At 42.2% G+C, this 20,215-nt stretch overlaps 1 protein-coding gene across 3 annotated transcripts; it reads left to right on the forward strand.

The window, feature by feature from the left end:
- Nucleotides 1–9: 9 nt before the first annotated feature.
- On the forward strand, nt 10–20,005 carry LOC139384897 (fatty acyl-CoA hydrolase precursor, medium chain-like). 3 transcript variants are annotated; one of them, XM_071129797.1, is made up of 14 exons: nt 7,281–7,787; nt 10,636–10,741; nt 12,372–12,576; nt 12,741–12,879; nt 12,976–13,109; nt 13,243–13,396; nt 13,506–13,610; nt 13,788–13,892; nt 14,063–14,203; nt 14,311–14,391; nt 16,808–16,955; nt 17,157–17,306; nt 17,564–17,636; nt 19,551–20,005. In XM_071129797.1, exons 2-14 carry the CDS (start codon nt 10,642–10,644, stop codon nt 19,732–19,734), a joined length of 1,719 nt encoding a protein of 572 aa, XP_070985898.1. In that variant the 5' UTR covers nt 7,281–7,787; nt 10,636–10,641; the 3' UTR covers nt 19,735–20,005. The 3 variants fall into 3 exon arrangements, with proteins under 3 accessions (XP_070985900.1, XP_070985899.1, XP_070985898.1); XM_071129799.1 differs by lacking the exons at nt 7,281–7,787; nt 12,372–12,576 and adding an exon at nt 10–114; XM_071129798.1 differs by lacking the exon at nt 12,372–12,576 and having other exon boundaries at nt 7,229–7,787.
- Nucleotides 20,006–20,215: the final 210 nt, after the last annotated feature.

The raw sequence follows: 20,215 nt of genomic DNA on the forward strand, positions 1-20,215 counted from the left end.
TCCTTCTCCTTCTCGTCCTGTCATCCTTCCCTGCACCTACGATCACATACCTTTTCACTCCACGAGGAGTTGAGGTGTAGCAGGATGTTCCTCCAGGAGGCGTACGTAACACATGTAAGTAAGAAAGCTAAATCAAGCTACTTTTTAAGCTCCTGACTCCTGTGAACTTTCTACATTTTTGGAAAACAGTAAATGGACTAAAGCGTACAAATTCCTTTTCTTCCTTGCCTAAGCAAGTTCTGTCTGACTGGCATCATAACCGAGAAGAATAGGATAAGTGACGTTTTTAATAATTTTATCTCAGTAGGCTTTTTATTTGAGAAACAGGGCTTTAAATTATTTAGGTAAAGCTCCACCTTATCTCAGCTCACTGGTCACCATAACACCCACCCGTAGTACGCGCTCCAGCAGGTATATCTCACTGGTCACCCCCAAAGCCAACACCTCCTTTGGCCACCTTTCCTTCCAGTTCTCTGCTGCCAATGACTGGAACGAATTGCCAAAATTGCTGAAGTTGGAGACTTATATCTCCCTCACTAACTTTAAGCATCAGCTATCTGAGCAGCTGTACACAGCCCATCTGTAAATAGCCCATCCAATCTACCTACCTCATCCCCATATTGTTTTTATTTACTTTTTTTTCTCTTTTGCACAGTAGTATTTCTACTTGCACGTCATCTGCACATCTATCACTCCAGTTTTCATTTGCTAAATTGTAATTACTTTGCTACTATGGCCTATTTATTGCCTTACCACCTCATGCCATTTACACTCACTGTATATAGACTTTCTCTTGTGTTATTGACTGTACGTTTGTTTATGTATAACTCTGTGTCGTACTGCTTTGCTTTATCTTGGCAAGGTCGCAGTTGTAAATGAGAACTTGTTCTCAACTGGCCTACCTGGTTACATAAATTGACCCTGGTCAATCAACTGCTCTTCCCTCTGCCAGCTTCTAGCTGCCTCGATGGTTAACCCGTCAACTTCTAGTGATTATTTGTTTTCATTTCAACAATTTACGATCTGTGATGTGCTTGATGCCTTGCTTAAGATTAAAGTTTAAAAATCCACTGGGGCTGATTAAACTTGATGAATTTTTGCTGGAGCTCTCTGCCCTCCCTGTTTCTGAATCATTAATCCATATGTTTTACCTGACTGCATAGCCCATTTGTATGGTATTACGAAATATGTTAATATTAACTCTGCTGTTATTGTACTATGTAATACATGGTTATTAGATAGTCCTTGCCTATTGTGCTATTGCAGTTCTGTTCCATTTTTATTTAATCTTGTAGCCCATTTGATATGCATACATTCATCCTACTCTGTTCATTGCATTCTATGTGTATATTCATTGTCTCTCTGTTTCTGTAGCTTTACAGAACATTACCCATGTACAGTTGAAGTCCGAAGTTTACATACACCTCAGCCAAATACATTTAAACTCAGTTTTTCACAATTCCTGACATTTAATCCTAGTAAATATTCCCTGCCTTAGGTTAGTTAGGATCACTACTATTATTGACATTTCACATTCTTAAAATTAAGTGGAGAGTGATTTATTTAAGCTTTTATTTCTTTCATCACATTCCCAGTGGGTCAGAAGTTTACATACGCTCAATTAGTATTTGGTAGCATTTCCTTTAAATTGTTTAACTTGGGTCAAACTTTTCGGTTAGCCTTCCACAAGCTTCCCACAATAAGTTGGGTGAATTTTGGCCCATTTGTCACGAGTCTGACCGAGGGTGGCTCCCCTTCCCGGTCGGGTGGCGCTCGGCGTCGCCGGCCTATTAGCTGCCACTGATTGTCTTTCCTCCCCCTCATTGTATGTTTATTGTTAGCACCTGTTAGTGAGTCATTAGTTGGGCTTTATTAGACAGCCGGTCCGCCTGTTTCTTTGTGCGGGATTAATCATTGTGGCCTTCGTGTAGGTAGTAGAGGAACGTGTTTGCTCCTGGTCGTGTATTTTCTGCTGTACTGTTTTCGTCCCCCGTGTTTGGGGCATTTGATTTTGAGCACCCAGTGTTGCGTGGGTGCATTAAAAGAGCACAGTATTGCACTCTCTGTTTCCTGCGTCTGACTCCACACCCACGACACCCGGAGCATTACACAATTCCTCCTGACAGAGTTGGTGTAACTGAGTCAGGTTTGTGTGCGTGAGCAAGGAGGCCTACATTTTCTATAGGATTGAGGTCAGGGCTTTGTGATGGCCACTCCAATACCTTGACTTTGTTGTCCTTAAGGGTAGAGAAAGCTTTTTGAACACTTAAGAAAGCTTTGTTGTAGAGCATTTAACACAAACTCCAGGGAGGGGCCAGCTGAGTATAAGACTATCATCTGCATATAAATGGATGAGAGAGCTTCCTACTGCCTGAGCTATGTTGTTGATATAAATTGAGAAGAGCGTGGGGCCTAGGATTGAGTCTTTGGGTACTCCCTTGGTGGCAGGCAGTGGCTGAGACAGAATTTCTGACTTTATACACTGCACTCTTTGAGAGAGGTAGTTAGCAAATTAGGCCAAAGACCCCTCAGACACCAATACTCCTTAGCCGGCCCACAAGAATGGAATGGTCTACCGTATCAAAAGCTTTGGCCAAGTCAAAAATATCAGCACAACATTGCTTAGAATCAAGGGCAATGGGGACATCATTGAGGACCTTTTGAGGTTGCAGTGACACATCCATAACCTGAGCGAAAACCAGATTGTGTACCAGAGAGCTAACTATAGACATCAAGAAAGCCAGTCGGTTGACTATTGACACGTTTTTCCAACACTTTTGATAAACAGGGCAAAATAGAAATAGGCCTATAACAGTTAGGATCGCCTTGATCTCCCCTTTAAATAAAGTATGAACCGCGATTGCCTTCCAAGCAATATGAACCTCCCCAGAAAGGAGAGAGAGGCTTGGTGACGATAGGGGCAGCAACCTTAAAAAAAAAGGTTGCTGCCAGATTTGATATGCATACATTCATCCTGCTCTATTCATTGCATTCCATCTGTACATTCATTCTCTGTTTCTGTACCTTTACAGAACCATACCCATGTTAATCTTCTGTGTGTGTGTTAACTCTTGGGCTGCTTTATTCTCCTCAAACTGGGGGCAGTGTCAGTGAGTCACAAACCAGTAAAATACACTACATGACCAAAAGTACGTGGGAACCTGCTCGTCGAACATATTAAGTTGCCCCCCCCCCCCCTCCCCTTTGCTACTATAACAGCCTCCACTCTTCTAGGAAGGCTGTCCACTAGATGTTGGAACATTGCTGTGGGGACTTGCTTCCATTCAGCAACAAAATCTTTAGGGAGGTCCGGCACTGATGTTGGGCGATTAGGCCTGGCTCGCAGTCGGCGTTACAAATTATCCCAAAGGTCTTCGTTGGGTTTGAAGTCAGAACTCTGTGCAGGGAATTCAAGTTCTTCCAAACCAATCTCGACAAACCATTTCTGTATGGACCTCGCTTTGTGCACAGGGTTATTGTCACGCTGAAACAGGAAAGGGCCTTCCACTAAGTTGAAAGCACAGAATTGTCTAGAATGTCATTGTATGCTGTAGAGTTAAAATTTCCTTTCACTGGAACTAAGGGGCCTAGCCCGAACCATGGGAAAACAGCCCCAGACCATTATTCCTCCTCCACCAAACTTTACAGTTGGCACTATGCATTGGGTCAGGTAGCGTTCTCCTGGCATCTTTCAAACTCAGATTAGACCTTCGGACAGCTAGATGGTGAAGCGTGATTCATCACTCCAGAGAACGCATTTCCACTGCTCCAGAGTCCAATGGCTGCGAGCTTTATACCACTCCAGGCTTCGCTTGGCATCGGCTCCTCGGCCCTGGAAACTCATTTCATGAAGCTCCCGACGAACAGTTATTGTGCTGACGTTGCTTCCAGAGGCAATTTGGAACACGGTAGTGAGTGTTGCAACCGAGGACGGACAAATTTTACGCGCTACGCGCTTCACCACTCTGCGGTCCCATTCTGTGAGCTTGTGTGGCCTACCGCTTCGCGGCTGAGCCGTTGTTGCTCTTAGACGTTTCCACTTCACAACAGCACTTACAGTTGACCGGGGCAGCTCTAGTAGGGCATACATTTGACAAACTAACTTGTTGGAAAGGTGGCATCCTATGATGGTTCCACGTTGCAAGTCACTGAGCTCTTCAATAAGGCCATTCTACTGCAAATGTTTGTCTATGGAGATTGCATGGCGGTGTGCTTTTAAAAAATATATAAAAAGTTTTTTATATATAAATACACACTTGTCAGCAATGGGTGTGGCTGAAATAGCCAAATCCACTCATTTGAAGGGGTGTTCATATACTTTTGAATATGTAGTATATGTAGAGCTTTCACTGATGATTATATCTGGTTCTATACCCAAGGTTTGGAAGGCGGCCTTTCCTCAATTGGCCTAGACCAGGCTACGTGTACCTTGTTTTAAAAATGACTTGACAGATACAACTCCGTGTGTGTTGACTGATAGTGTTAAATCAGGTTTCCTGGATATTACGAAAGGTGTCCCGCAGGGGTCAATTTTTGGACCTGTACTTTTTACTCTTTACATTAACAATATTGAGATGTCAGTAAAAATAATTACCTTCACTTGTATGCCGATGATACTCTTGTGTATACTTTTTCCCCCACGGTTAACCAGGCTCTATCTGAACTAGTCTGCCTTTATTGTATTACAGAAAAATGTTATTGACCTGAAAATAGTATTGAATGCAGGTAAAACTAAATAAGATGTTCTCAAGCGCATAAAAATAACTGATTTAAGCATACAGTATGTACTTTGGACGGTGCCCATATTGATCGTGTCCGTGCTTGCAAATATCTGGATAGATGAAAAGCTGTCTATTAAAAAGCATATTTATGAGTTCGATAAGAAGCTGAGAATAAAAATGTTGTTATTCTATAGCAATAGGTCCTGCCTCTCTCTAAATAGTAGAAAGCAGATGATTCAGTCGACGTTCCTATCGGTCCTAGACTATGGCCACATCTACAGTGCCTTGCGAAAGTATTCGGCCCCCTTGAACTTTGCGACCTTTTGCCACATTTCAGGCTTCAAACATAAAGATATAAAACTATTTTTTTGTGAAGAATCAACAACAAGTGGGACACAATCATGAAGTGGAACGACATTTATTGGATATTTAAAACTTTTTTAACAAATCAAAAACTGAAAAATTGGGCGTGCAAAATGATTCAGCCCCCTTAAGGTAATACTTTGTAGCGCCACCTTTTGCTGCGATTACAGCTGTAAGTCGCTTGGGGTATGTCTCTATCAGTTTTGCACATCGAGAGACTGACATTTTTTCCCATTTCTCCTTGCAAAACAGCTCAAGCTCAGTGAGGTTGGATGGAGAGCATTTGTGAACAGCAGTTTTCAGTTCTTTCCACAGATTCTCGATTGGATTCAGGTCTGGACTTTGACTTGGCCATTCTACCTGGATATGTTTATTTTTGAACCATTCCATTGTAGATTTTGCTTTATGTTTTGGATCATTGTCTTGTTGGAAGACAAATCTCCGTCCCAGTCTCAGGTCTTTTGCAGACTCCATCAGGTTTTCTTCCAGAATGGTCCTGTATTTGGCTCCATCCATCTTCCCATCAATTTTAACCATCTTCCCTGTCCCTGCTGAAGAAAAGCAGGCCCAAACCATGATGCTGCCACCACCATGTTTGACAGTGGGGATGGTGTGTTCAGCTGTGTTGCTTTTACGCCAAACATAACGTTTTGCATTGTTGCCAAAAAGTTCAATTTTGGTTTCATCTGACCAGAGCACCTTCTTCCACATGTTTGGTGTGTCTCCCAGGTGGCTTGTGGCAAACTTTAAACAACACTTTTTATGGATATCTTTAAGAAATGGCTTTCTTCTTGCCACTCTTCCATAAAGGCTAGATTTGTGCAATATACGACTGATTGTTGTCCTATGGACAGAGTCTCCCACCTCAGCTGTAGATCTCTGCAGTTCATCCAGAGTGATCATGGGCCTCTTGGCTGCATCTCTCATCAGTCTTCTCCTTGTATGAGCTGAAAGTTTAGAGGGACGGCCAGGTCTTGGTAGATTTGCAGTGGTCTGATACTCCTTCCATTTCAATATTATCGCTTGCACAGTGCTCCTTGGGATGTTTAAAGCTTGGGAAATCTTTTTGTATTCAAATCCGGCTTTAAACTTCTTCACAACAGTATCTCGGACCTGCCTGGTGTGTTCCTTGTTCTTCATGAGGCTCTCTGCGCTTTTAACGGACCTCTGAGACTATCACAGTGCAGGTGCATTTATACGGAGACTTGATTACACACAGGTGGATTGTATTTATCATCATTAGTCATTTAGGTCAACATTGGATCATTCAGAGATCCTCACTGAACTTCTGGAGAGAGTTTGCTGCACTGAAAGTAAAGGGGCTGAATAATTTTGCACGGCCAATTTTTCAGTTTTTGATTTGTTAAAAAAGTTTGAAATATCCAATAAATGTCGTTCCACTTCATGATTGTGTCCCACTTGTTGTTGATTCTTCACAAAAAAATACAGTTTTATATCTTTATGTTTGAAGCCTGAAATGTGGCAAAAGGTCGCAAAGTTAAAGGGGGCCGAATACTTTCGCAAGGCACTGTATATGAACGTAGCTGCCACTTCATTAAAGCCACTAGATGTAGTTTATCCTAGCGCAAAGAGCTTTATTACTGGTGACAATTTTAGTACTCATCTCTGCATTCTCTACCAGAAAGTTGAGTTGGTTGGCCCTCTTTGATGTCAAATATGTTGATACATTGATATGTTTTTAATTTATAAAGCCCTTTTACAAAAAGTCCCAATGTACGTGACATTACTAAACTTTAGACACATGAGTTACCACACCTGAGCTCAAGGATGGCTAACTCTGGAAATTCCTTTGGTCTCTAATGAGTTAGATAAATCAGCTTTGAGTTTGTTCCACAGACAAGGTGCAAAGAATATTCAAAATGTTCTTAAATGTGATGTTTTGCTGCCTCTAGGCCAAAGGTCCTCAATCAACGCTGATTGAGGACCTTTTTACTGATTGCTGTGTTATTATGACTGTTTTTCTTTCTGCTTGCTTTTTGTATTTATATTTAGTGTATTTTATGTAATTCAGGGCTCTTCTGTAAAATAGACCTTGGTCGCAGTATGACTCCCTGATAAAATAAAGGTTGAATAAAAAAAGACATAACATATGTGCAGGGTTAAGAGGTAAGTGAGGTGGATATGTACATATAATTAACAGCACAGAATACAAGCAGTTGCAGCAGCATATGTGATGAGTTAGTGGGAAAAGGGTCAATGCAGATAGTCCGGGTAGCTATCTGGTTAACCATTTAGCAGTCTCATGGCTTGGGGGTAGAAGTTTCGTGGTGTTTTTCGTTGTGTAGCTTGATTTCCTTAAATGGAATAGAGACATCCATTTTACACGAGCCTGCTAGCCCGAGACTGAGGCTGCCTCTGTCTTTTATGGCTGTGTCGGCACTCAGCACAACTTCCTCAAGCTTTCCTACCTCCATGGTAACCGCATCTGGGTGCATGAACTCTAGTGGACACACTTGACTATCGCTAGGTGCCAGTCGGGGATTTTTGATCAAATTGATCCTGCCCCGTTGCCTCATTGGGCGTTTAAAAAAAACCAAACTGCACAAAATTCCAGTACACTAAAACTGATTTCTGGTTCCTTCGTATTGAAAGATTGTCAGGTTATGGCATTTCTAAACAGCGGACTTTAATGTCAATCCCTGATATTGCACCGAGTTATCAACTGGAGAGCAGCTTTCACTGGTGAGCCAAGATACTTATTTTGCAAATTATTTTAAGTAGCTGCCTCTCGTCCTGCTTTTACTGTAATGCATGATAGTTGAACATGTAAATTGACTTATAATACTTAATGTGTTGTTACGTGTTAATAACATTTAGACTACGTTACCCAGCAGGCTAGGCGGATGGTTAAATAATGCCTTGCATGGCTAAACATGGAGTTTTCTAGCTGAAGTATATGTTCATTAAAAGTAGTTAAACCTACGGTTTGTCATTATATAAGGAACAAACATAACACTTATAGCCTAGCCTATACACTGTATTTTATGTTGGTGGATTGCATTCAACTAGTTTACTATAATTCCATAATGTATTTGATGCATTGCTTATTCCACATCACATTAAAACCAGGTGTAATGTGTACGCTGAGAGTCGGGAAGCAAGTTCAGGGAGTGTATTTAATAAATAAATGAACGTAGAACAAAACAAGAAACACGAGTAGAGTGCAAACGTGAAACATTAACGCATGGGAAAGTAACGAAAGGGAGTGACAGATATAAGGGAGGTAATAAAGTCCAGATGAGTCTTTACACGGAACCCAAACCGGCTGCGCGCGTGCGCCATCGTGTATAAATGTATTTTGTCCCCCCACACCAAACGCGAGCACGACACGCAGGTTAAAATATAAAAACAAACTTTGAACCAATTACATTAATTTGAGGACAGGTCGAAAAGCATTTTTGGCAACTTTCATAAATTAGGTGTATTACAGGCTGACTACACAGCTCGCTGTCGTGTGCACGAGCATTGCAAAATAAATGTATTATTATTATTATTTAATTATTTGCTGGCCTCACGCCAACGAGCGTCTGCTTGCCAAGGGCTAAAATAGAAGTTCTATTTGTGACACAGATCGCTCTGCAAGTCCTGCCTCTCCCATCTCCTCAATGGTTTATAGAAGCAAGCACCCACATGCCATCTCCTCATTGGTTATACCCACATGGGTGACGGAAAGACCAATGAGGTCAGTGGTGGTAATGCACCTAATTTCTGAAAGTTGCCAATCGCAATATAAAGTCAAGAGAAGAAAAAGCCCGGAAAGAAGAGAGATGATTAGAAATGATTCGGTTGACCGTTTTATGGATGAATTGTTGGAGTAGAGGACCATGTGCATTTCAGGTAAAATAACAACTCAATGTTTATATCCAAGGACAAACTAGCTAGCAACCGCAAGCTAGCTAAAATAGGAGAAATTAGCTAGAAAGTGCAAGCTAGCTAGCTAAATTGCCATAAAGGTTTAATGGTTTTTGACCTGTCCCCAAATGAATGTAATTGGTTCAGTTTGTTTTGATATTTTAACCTGCGTGTCGTGATCACGTTTGGTGTGGGGGGGACAAAATGCATTTATGCACGATGGAGCACGCTCGCAGCCGGTTTGGGTTCCGTGTTAGCCCTTGGCAACGCAGACGCTTGTTGGCGCGCGTGGGCAGTGTGGGTGCAATAATTTAATAATATAGATTTCTACATTTATTTTGCATCGCTTGCGAACAGTGTAGTCAGCCTGTAAAATAGAAGTCAGTTTTATTTGTGACGCAGATTGCGCTGCAAGTCCTGCCTCTCCCATCTCCTCATTGGTTTATAGAAGCAGGTACCCACGTGCCATCTCCTCCTCATTGGTTATACCCACGTGGGTGATTGAAAGACAAACTGAAACTGAGCTGTCGGTTATCGTGGTAATACTATGAAAGTTTAGATGTGAAATAAGTTCAAAGAAGAAAAAGCCTGGAAGGAGGAGAGATTACTAGAAATGATTCAGTTGGCCGTTTTATGTGTGGATTAATTGTCGGAGTAGAGGACCTTGTGCATTTCAGATAAAATAACAACTCAATGTTTATATCCCAGGACAAATTAGCTAGCAACAGCAAGCTAGCTAAATAGGACAAATTAGCTAGCAACAGCAAGCAAGCTAAATGGGAGAAATTAGCTAGCAAGGGCAAACTAGCTAGCTAAATTGCCATAAAAGTTTAATGCTTTTCGACCTGTCTCCAAATTAATGTAATTGGTTCAGTTTGTTTTGATATGTTAACCTGCGTATCGCGTTTGGTGTGTTTGGGGGGGGGCACAGACAGTTTGGGTTCGGTGTATGATGGTGATAGGTGCGTGTAATAATGAGCAGCCTGGTGACCTAGAGCGTCGGAGAGGGAGCATACGTGACACCAGGGACTTTTGATGTCACAGCCTGCTGTAACTTCAGCATTTTAGTTTAGTGTATGGCCAATGCTGTTAGTCCAATGTAATCTCTATCCAGGTTAGCTCAAGGTCTAGTCTACTCCTGTCCTGAGCCAAGCTGTAGGTAATTTACTCATAGTTAATTACCTGATATCATGTCGTTGTTGGTGTTCTGCACACTCTGAACTTGGCAGAAATGTAGACCCAAGATAAACAAGTGGAGTTAGTAGCATGACATCTAATTTCATATTGCATGTCCATGCAGCTATAGAAGATTAAAACAAACCAGGATGTTCTTTCAGAGGACTCCCCCTTTTCAAACTGCTGTTTGACATTCAATCAGGACTGAATCAACTCGGCTGGCTTTTTAGAAAATCCATAACAGGTTGCATTGGAGTTTCCAATGCAGCCTGTAATATGAAGAGCAGCTCAATCCTCAGTCTTCCACATATTTACTGAAGGCATTTAACTGAATTGGGGCTCCATACGGTTCATATTCCTTTAGCTGGAGGGCATACTTTTCTCTCTAATGTATTGATATTTGGTTGCTCACTGGATATGGATGTAATGTGCATTAATGTATAAAGATTATGTAAATCGGCAACTGCTGAAATAGATCTTCATGTGGTTTGATGTTCTACAGACATGAATGGATAATCTATCTGTCACCACTATGATGTGTCAGGGCAGGAGAGTCCTGCTCGCATGGATAAGTCTGAGCCTGTTTGTGAGTTTCCATACAGTCGAAGGTAAGTTTGTAAACTCAGCAAAAAAATAAACGTCCCTTTTTCAGAACCCTGTCTTTCAAAGATCATTCATAAAAATCCAAATAACTTCACAGATCTTCATTGTAAAGGGTTTAAACACTGTTTCCCATGCTTGTTCAATGAACCATAAAACATTTATGAACATGCACCTGTGGAACGGTCGTTACGACACTAACAGCTTAGACGGTAGGCAATTAAGATCACAGTTATGGAAACTTAGGACACTAAAGAGGCCTTTCTACTGACTCTGAAAAACACCAAAAGAAAGATGTCCAGGGTCCCTGCTCATCTGCGTGAACGTGCCTTAGGCATGCTGCAAGGAGGCATGAAAACTGCAGATGTGGCCAAGGCAATAAATTGCAATGTACGTACTGTGAGACGCTTAAGACAGCGCTACAGGGAGACAGGACGGACAGCTGATCGCCCTCGCAGTGGCAGACCACGTGTAACACCTGCATAGAATCAGTACATCCGAACATCACACCTGCGGGACAGATACAGGATGGCAACAACAACTGCCCCAGTTACACCAGGAACACACAATCCCTCCATCAGTGCTCAGACTGTCCACAATAGGCTGAGAGAGGCTGGACTGAGGGCTTGTAGGCCTGTTGTAAGGCAGGTCCTCCCCAGACATCACCAGCAACAACGTCGCCTATGGGCACAAACCCGCCGTTGCTGGAGCAGACAGGACTGGCAAAAAGTGCTCTTCACTGACGAGTCGCAATTTTGTCTCACCAGGGGTGATGGTTGGATTCACTTTTATCGTCAAAGGAATGAGCGTTACACCGAGGCCTGTACTCTGGAGCGGGATCGATTTGGAGGTGGAGGGTCCGTCATGGTCTGGGGTGGTGTGTCACAGCATCATGGACTGAGCTTGTCATTGTAGGCAATCTCAATGCTGTGTGTTACAGGGAAGACATCCTCCTCCCTCATGTGGTTCCTTTCCTGCAGGCTCATCCTGACATGACCCTCCAGCATGACAATGCCACAAGCCATACTGCTCGTTCTGTGTGTTATTTCCTGCAAGACAGGAATGCCAGTGTTCTGCCATGGCCAGCGAAGAGCCCGGATCTCTGCCATGTCCACCCCACCCCCCCAGAAATGTCTGGGAACTTGCAGGTGCCTTGGTGGAAGAGTGGGGTAATATCTCACAGCAAGAACTGGCAAATCTGGTGCAGTCCATGAGGAGGAGATGCACTGCAGTACTTAATGCAGCTGGTGGCCACACCGGATACTGACTGTTACTTTTGATTTTGACCCTCCCTTTGTTCAGGGACACATTTTTCAATTTCTGTTAGTCACATGTCTGTGGAACTTGTTCAGTTTATGTTTCAGTTGTTGAATCTTGTTATGTTAATACAAATATTTACACATGTTAAGTTTGCTGAAAATATACGCAGTTGACAGTGGGAGGAAGTTTATTTTTTTGCTGAGTTTGTCCTGTTTAATTCACTATTTAGCAACTTTGAAATACATTGATTAGCTGTAAACAAGAATCTATATATACTTTTTATAGTTTGGTATGGTTGTAAATCGCTCCTTTCCCAATGAATGCGTCCTTTGACAGACTACTACAATGCCTTTTCTAGAACTTTTAAATATTTTCCAGGCGACAGAGAGAGCCTCTTCCAGCTTCATACTAGTTATGGTCAGCTGGAGGGCAGACTGGTCAGAGTGAGAGAGAGCCAGAGGAAGGTGGCTGCCTACCTGGGGATCCCCTTCGCTGAGCCCCCTGTCGGGCCCCTGAGGTTCCAGGCCCCCCGGCCTCCCCGGGTGTGGCAGGGACTAAGAGATGCCAAGGCTTACCCCCCTCTGTATGAGTTTAAGCAGTAATGTCTCAGAGAGACAGGCAGGGAGACAAACAGCCTATACTGTTTTATGAGGAACTCTGAATCATGTTTATTCTGATGAACATTAATATTCTGCCATTTTTATTCTTAGTATAAGAAAATATCACCTTTCTTGTCCTAACACACAGATGTCTGCAGAACATGAACCACACTAGACAAATGGTGGACCTGTACGGAGGTCGGTTCCCTGTCCTAACCACCTCAGAGGACTGCCTTTACCTGAACATCTACACACCAGTCAAACCTGGGGACCCAAGGAAACTACCAGTGAGGAGAGACATGAGAATGTACTCATATGCTTGTCTACTCTGAGTTAGATGTATTTTGTTTGGTGGTCTAGTCTAAAAAAAAAAGTGTTTGTAGGTGATGATTTGGATCCATGGTGGAGGCTTTCTCATGGGAGGGGCTTCACTCTATGATGGCTCCTCATTGGCTGCCTTCGGGGATGTTGTGGTGGTCATCATTCAATATCGTCTGGGTATCCCAGGGTTCCTCAGGTACACTTTTATTGGTACTGATTTTGGTCAATATGATCTATGCACAAATTCAGGTCAGTAACATCTTCTACTGTTTGTTGTCTACTGAACACAACCCTGGCATATCGGATCTAATGTCTATGTGACTGTCCAGCACAGGGGATGGCCAGTACCCCGGGAACGTGGGTTTTCTGGACCAGGTGTGTGCCCTGCGCTGGGTTCAGGAGACCATCAGCAGTTTTGGGGGAGACCCAGGATCTGTCACCATTTTTGGAGAGTCTGCTGGGGGTGTTGCCATCTTTTTACATGTGTGTATTGTAGATCTAGGAAAACAGATACTTGCTGATACAGAAAGATGCACTGGCTGTCTGTATGTAGGCTTACTTTGGGCACTGATCCATGGTTCTGTCTGTCCAGATGATGTCCCCTCTGTCATCAGGACTGTTCCACAAGGCCATCAGTCAGAGTGGAGTACCCCTCATTTCTCTGTTCATCCAGGATGACCCCAAACCTACTGCACAGGTGATCTGCTGTTTCACTGTGCTGATCGTAACCGCAAGTCTTAAGGATCCCATACATTGGTTCATATGCAATAAAACCTTCAGTGGTCTTTAAACTGTCGTTATTATTCTGGTACAATGTAACGTGTTGTAATTACCGTCATTCAAATGCTCTGGTTTCAATCTCTCCTTCCTCCAGCTGGTGGCACAGAGAGCAGGATGTCCCAGTGATGACTCTGCAGAGCTCATGACCTGCCTCAGCACCCTCAGCCCACAAGACATAGAGGCGGCTACACCTGCAATGGTAGGTTTGTTCTGAGCCTCACACTCCCCCTACAGTATGTGGGGTGTATGTATCTGAATGCCAGGCTGTTTCTGCTTTAGCTAACATATACTATATACCGCTGTTGAATGCAACAACATTGCTGTTGTTTGACTTCCATTCTGGCTGGGGCCCATCTTCTCTCTCCACAGGGGGATATGGTTCTGTCTGTGCACAGGGATGGGACAGTCATCCCTACCAACCTGGAGGAAGTCCTGCAGACCAAGAGCTTCCTGGGTTTCCCCAGGATCATAGGGGTCAACAACCATGAGTATGGATGGATGCTCCCACATGTATGTATGTCCTTGCATGAAGATATGAAAACTGTCTGTCATATATTTTACAGGTAAATGCACTTTTATCATTTTTTGTTTTTGTAAGATCTTGTGTGTTCCACCAGTTTTTCCTTTTTCCTGGATGGGATCTTGGAATGACCCGTGAAAACATGATGATGATCCTGGCGTTTATGCTTCAGGAACTGGTTAGTGAAGTATGGGGGCAGCCAGGGTTGGGTAGGTTACTTTCTAAATGTAATTTTTTTAGTTACTAAGTTCCTGTCCAAAACTAATCAGTAACGTAACTTTTGGATTGCACAAACTCAGTAATGTAATCGGATTACTTTCAGTTGCTTTTTGATTACTTTCTCCTTAAGAGGCATTAGAAGAAGACGAGAAGAATCCATCAAATGCATTTGGTGTGTCATAGTGGTCTCTGACTTGTGGTCAGACTTGCTCGGGTGGAACAAACTTAAACGTGCTCCTTTTTGCAATGCTGAATTGAATTTCATTGAGAAATCAGAAAGATGTCATAATGTATTTTTTTCGCAAACATCCTTTCTGAATTTAAAAGTATTCAACAAAGTAATCATCTAGCTTTTAAAAAGTATATATTTTTGCTGGTGAAAGAAGAATCAGAATTTCACTTTAACTTCATGATGTACGCAGGAAAATACACACTGGGATGATAATAACAGAGTATTATCAACTTGTAGATTTAAGAGGAGATCCTAGAGTTCCTCCTTTGATTGTCACACAAGGCTTCTACTTGATTGGTTAATATAGAACGGTGGGTAGGCTTTATGCAAAATATGAACAACGTTTATCTGATAATATGCAGGCTAAAGACTGGGATTTGTCGATTTAAGACGAAAACAAGTTTTGCAGCTGCTTGAAAATGGAAAATGGAGTATTCTAAATGATCGACAAAACAAGTCTGTACGCTCTGAGAAATATACCGTATCAGTCAAAAGTTTGGACACACATACCCATTCAAGGGTTTTTCTTTATTTGTACTATTTTCAACATTGAATAATAGGGAAGAGATGAAAACTATGAAATAACACACATATTATGTAGTAGTCAAAAAAGTGTTGTAGTAGTCAAAATATATGTTATATTTGAGATTCTTCAAAGTAGCCACCCTTTGCCTTGATGACAGCTTTGCACACTCGTGGCATTCTCTCAACCAGCTTCATGAGGTAGTCACCAGGAATGCATGTCATGGCAAGAACAGCAGTCCATTATTACTTTAAAACATGAATCCGGAACATTTCAAGAACTTTGAACATTTCTTCGAGTGCAGTCGCAAAAAACATTTAAGAATTATTATGAAACTGGATCTCATGAGGACCGCCACAGGAAAGGAAGACCCAGAGTTACCCCTGCTGTAGAGTTCAAGTAACAGACACATCAACATCAACTGTTTTTTATTTTACTAGGCAAACAAATTCTTATTTTCAATGATGGCCTAGGCAGAATGACATATTTGTACCTCGTCAGCTCAGGGATTTGATCTTGCAGCCTTTTGGTTACTAGTCCAACGCTCTAACCACTAGGCTACCTGCCACCCCTGTTCAGAGGAGACTGCGTGAATCAGGCCTTCATGGTATAATTTCTGCAAAGAAACCACTACTAAAGGGCACCAGTAATAAGAAGACTTGCTTTGGCCAAGAAACACAAGCAATGGACATTAGACTGGTGGAAATCTGTTCTTTGGTCTGATGAGTCCAAATGTGCATTTTTTTATTCCAACTGCCGTGTCTTTGTGAGGCGCAGAGTAGGTGAACGGATGATCTCCACATGTGTGGTTCCCACCGTGAAGCATGGAGGAGGATGTGTGATGGTGTGGGGGTGCTTTGCTGGTGACATTGTCTGTGATTTATTTAGAATTCAAGGTACACATAACCAGCATGGCTACCACAGCATTCTGCAGCGATACACCATCCCATCTGGTTTGTGCTTAGTGGGACTATCATTTTGTTTTTCAATAGGAATATGACCCAAAACACACCTCCAGGCTGTGTAAGGGTTATTTGACCAGGAAAGAGAGTCATGGAGTGCTGCATCAGATGACCTGGCCTCCACAATCACCCGACCTCAACCCAATTGAGTTTGGGATGAGTTGGACCGCGGAGTGAAGGAAAAACAGCCAACAAGTGCTCAGCATATGTGGGAACTCCTTCAAGACTGTTGGAAAAGCATTCCTCATGAAGCTGGTTGAGAAAATGCCAAAAGTGTGCAAAGCTGTCATCAAGGCAAAGGGGTGGCTACTTAGAAGAATATAAAATATATTTTGATTTGTTTAACACTTTGTTGGTTACTACATGATTCCACATGTGTTATTCCATAGTTTTGATGTCCACTATTATCCTACAATGTAGAAAATAGTAGAAATAAACACCCTTGAATGAGTAGATGGGTCCAAACGTTTGACTGGTACTGTATATACACTATATTTACATACATACATGGTATATTATATTAAAAATCCACTTCTGACACTTAATACTGTTTTTTTTTTATAATCAGTTTCTCCCCAACCCTGGTGGCAGCTTTATAATAATGCATCTAGCAGTCTGGTCCATGAGCTGTATTTTAAACCCTGTATCTCCCTGGTAGCGTATGCCAGACTCTGCCCTGGGGATCATCGTAGGGGAGTACTTTGGTGACATGAAGGACCCCGTGGGGATCAGAGATGCCTTCTTGGAGCTTATGGGAGATCTACTGATTGTGGTCCCTGGGATTGAGGAAGCCAGAAGGTGTAGAGGTGAAGAATACACTGGGAACTATACCAATCTGATGCCTGATTTTTCTTTAGAAACCTCCTGGAAGACATTATTTAATCATTATTATGAATAAATTATTTTAAGACAGTTTAATATCTAAATGATTGAGACATTTTGTAGGTGATAGACATGTTGTGTTGGTATTCACAGTTGTGTGTAATGTATCTGTCTGTCTATACAAGATGCTGGTTGCTTGATCTACTACTACGAGTTCCAGCAGCGCCCCTCCATGTTCACGTCCAGCAGGCCAGGCTTTGTGAAAGCAGACCACTTTGATGAGGTTGGCTTTGTGTTTGGCGCCCCCTTTTGGACAGATGACATAGTGATGTTAGGTACAATTTTATTTATTTTTATTCTGGAGAAATTGCAGGCTAAATATACTTGAAAATCTTGTTTTTATATCAAATTCTGGAGGAACTGTCCATAACAATAACATGAGTAACAAGTTAACATAATCAGATGTTAATACTGTTACGTGACAAAAGACTTAGGGAGATTAAATTTTGGACAAACTCATTCTGTTGAGCCTGTACTGTATCTCTGCAGCTTTTCTTGGAAACGACAAACTAAAAAAGTTTTCCACTCATAGATAACACGACAGATGAGGAACGACAGCTTAGCAGGACCATGATGAAATACTGGACTAACTTTGCCAGAACAGGGTGAGAGATCCCTTTCTTGTTCTCTCTCTCTCTGTGCATTCAGTTGGAGAAGCTTCAGCACAGATATGACATGTAACAAGAACCAGATTTCTGTCATGATGTAGTCAAGTTCATACCGCCAAAAGTTCTGAGTTTTTTTCTGAGTAAATTGATTTCGAAATAAGATACAGGAGATAGTTCATACTAGACAAAGAACAGTTTGACTCCCTACTGTATGCAAAAAAATATTTGCTACTATTTTCCTAGTATGCTTTTCATATCTACTTAGTGGTTACTCAATATAGTACATTATAGTAGATCAACCACCAATTGCATTGGGTCATAGTAGTACTATACATACAGTGCATTCGGAAAGTTTTCAGACCCCTTGACTTTTTACACATTTTGTTACGTTACAGCCTTATTCTAAAATGTATTACATATTTTTTTCCCCCTCATCAATCTACACACAATACCCCATAATGACAAAGCAAAAACTGTTTTTTAGATATTTTTGCAAATGTATATAAAAAAGAGATTATTACATTTACATAAGTATTCAGACCCTTTACTCAGTACTTTGTTGAAGCATGTTTGGCAGCTATTACAGCCTTGAGTCTTCTTGGGTATGACGCTACAAGCTTGGCCCACCTGTAGTTTCTACCATCCTTCTCTGCAGATCCTCTTAAGCTCTGTAGGTTTGAGGGGGAGCATCGCTGCACAGCTATTTTAATTTCTTTCCAGAGATGACCGATCGGGTCAAGTCCGGCCTCTGGCTCGGCCACTCAAGATCATTCAGAGACTTGTCCCAAAGCGACTCCTGCGTTGTCTTGGCTGTGTGCTTCGGGTTGTTGTCCTGTTGCAAGGTGACCCTTCACCCCAGTCTGAGGTCCTGAGTGCTCTGGAGCAGGTTTTCATCAAGGATCTCTCAGCACTTTGCTCCATTTGTCTTTCCCTCGATCCTGACTAGTCTCCCAGTTCCTGCCGCTGAAGAACATCCCCACAGCATGATGCTGCCACCAACATGCTTCACCGTAAGGATGGTGCCAGGTTTCCTCCAGACGTGATGCTTGACATTCAGGCCAAATAGTTCAAACTTGGTTTCATCAGACCAAAGAATCTTTTTTTCTCATGGTCTGAATCCTTTTATGTGCCTTTTGGGCAAACTCCAAGCGGGCTGTCATGTGCCTTTTTACTGAGGAATGGCTTCTGTCTGACCACTACCATAAAAGACTGACTGGTAGTGCTGCAGAGACGGTTGGCCTTCTGGAAGGTTCTCCCATATCCACAGAGGAACTCTGGTGTTCTGTCAGAGTGACCATCGGGTTCTTGGTCACCTCCCCGACCAAGGCCCTTCTCCCCAGATTGCTCAGTTTGGCCGGGCGGCCAGCTCTAGGAAGAGTCTTGGTGGTTGCAAACTTCCATTTAAGAATGCTGGAGGCCACTGTGTTCTTGGGGACCTTCAATGCTGCAGACTTTTTGGTACCTTTCCTTAGATCTGTGCCTCGACACAATCCTGTCTCGGAGCTCTGCGGACAATTCCTTCGACCTCATGGCTTGGTTTTTGCTCTGACATGCACTGTCAATTGTGGGACCTTTTATATAGACAGGTGTGTGCCTTTCCAAATCATGTCCAATCAATTGAATTTACCACAGGTGAATACTTATGTAAATAAGGTATTTCCATTTATTTTTAATACATTTGCAAACATTTCTACTTCTGTTTTCGCTTTGCCATTATGGGGTATTGTGTGTAGATTGAGGTTTTGTTTTCTTAAATCTATTTAGAATGAGGCTGTAATTTAACAATTGTGGAAAAAGTCAAGCGGTCTGAATACTTTCTGAATGCATTGTATGTAAAATGAAGTAGTCATAAGTGCAGCCGCTCATATGATGCCAATGGGTGTGTCCCTATCTCTCCCTCTGTTCCTGTAGTAACCCTAACGGAGAGAATATGTTTGATTGGCCAACATTCACCACAGAAGAAGAGTGTCTACTGATCCAGGCCAACCTCAGGCTGGGCAGTGTCTCAGAGAAGAAGAGAGCCCAGTTCTGGACAGAAGACTTCCCCAAAGGACTGCAGACTGCTGGACACAAAGATGCACACAATGACCTGTAGAGCTGAATTTTCACTGTGTCAAATGCTGTTCTAGGAGTGTCCATGTTGTTTCCCTCCACTCCAGTGATGTCAGTCTGCTATTAGGTTACAGTATATGAGGCTTTCTTTGCCTTTTCCTTATTTTGTATCATATTTTGGCCATTTTAATATTCCAGATTTTCTGTAGTGGTTTGCTCTTCTATTTTATATATTAATTGTTTTTGATATTGTGTAGCCTATTTTTTTTTATCTTGCTGTGCATATGCCCAATTAAAGCCATACAATCCATAAAGTGTGACTGATTTGATGATTGTCCTTCTGCTAAGTAATAAAACATTTAGACACTTATCTGATATGCTAAATAAATGTCTAGAGCACTGTGTGCAGTGTGCGATTTGTCAATTGAGAGTCGACATGTGCAATCATTAGTCCAAACAGTTGCAAAACGAGTTTCTATTGGACAAATTTAGGAATGTCATTCCCCGTTAGTTACGGTTGCTTG

The sequence above is a fragment of the Oncorhynchus clarkii genome, chromosome 26 (assembly GCF_045791955.1).
Source record: "Oncorhynchus clarkii lewisi isolate Uvic-CL-2024 chromosome 26, UVic_Ocla_1.0, whole genome shotgun sequence".
NCBI classification, from domain to species: Eukaryota; Metazoa; Chordata; class Actinopteri; order Salmoniformes; family Salmonidae; genus Oncorhynchus; species Oncorhynchus clarkii.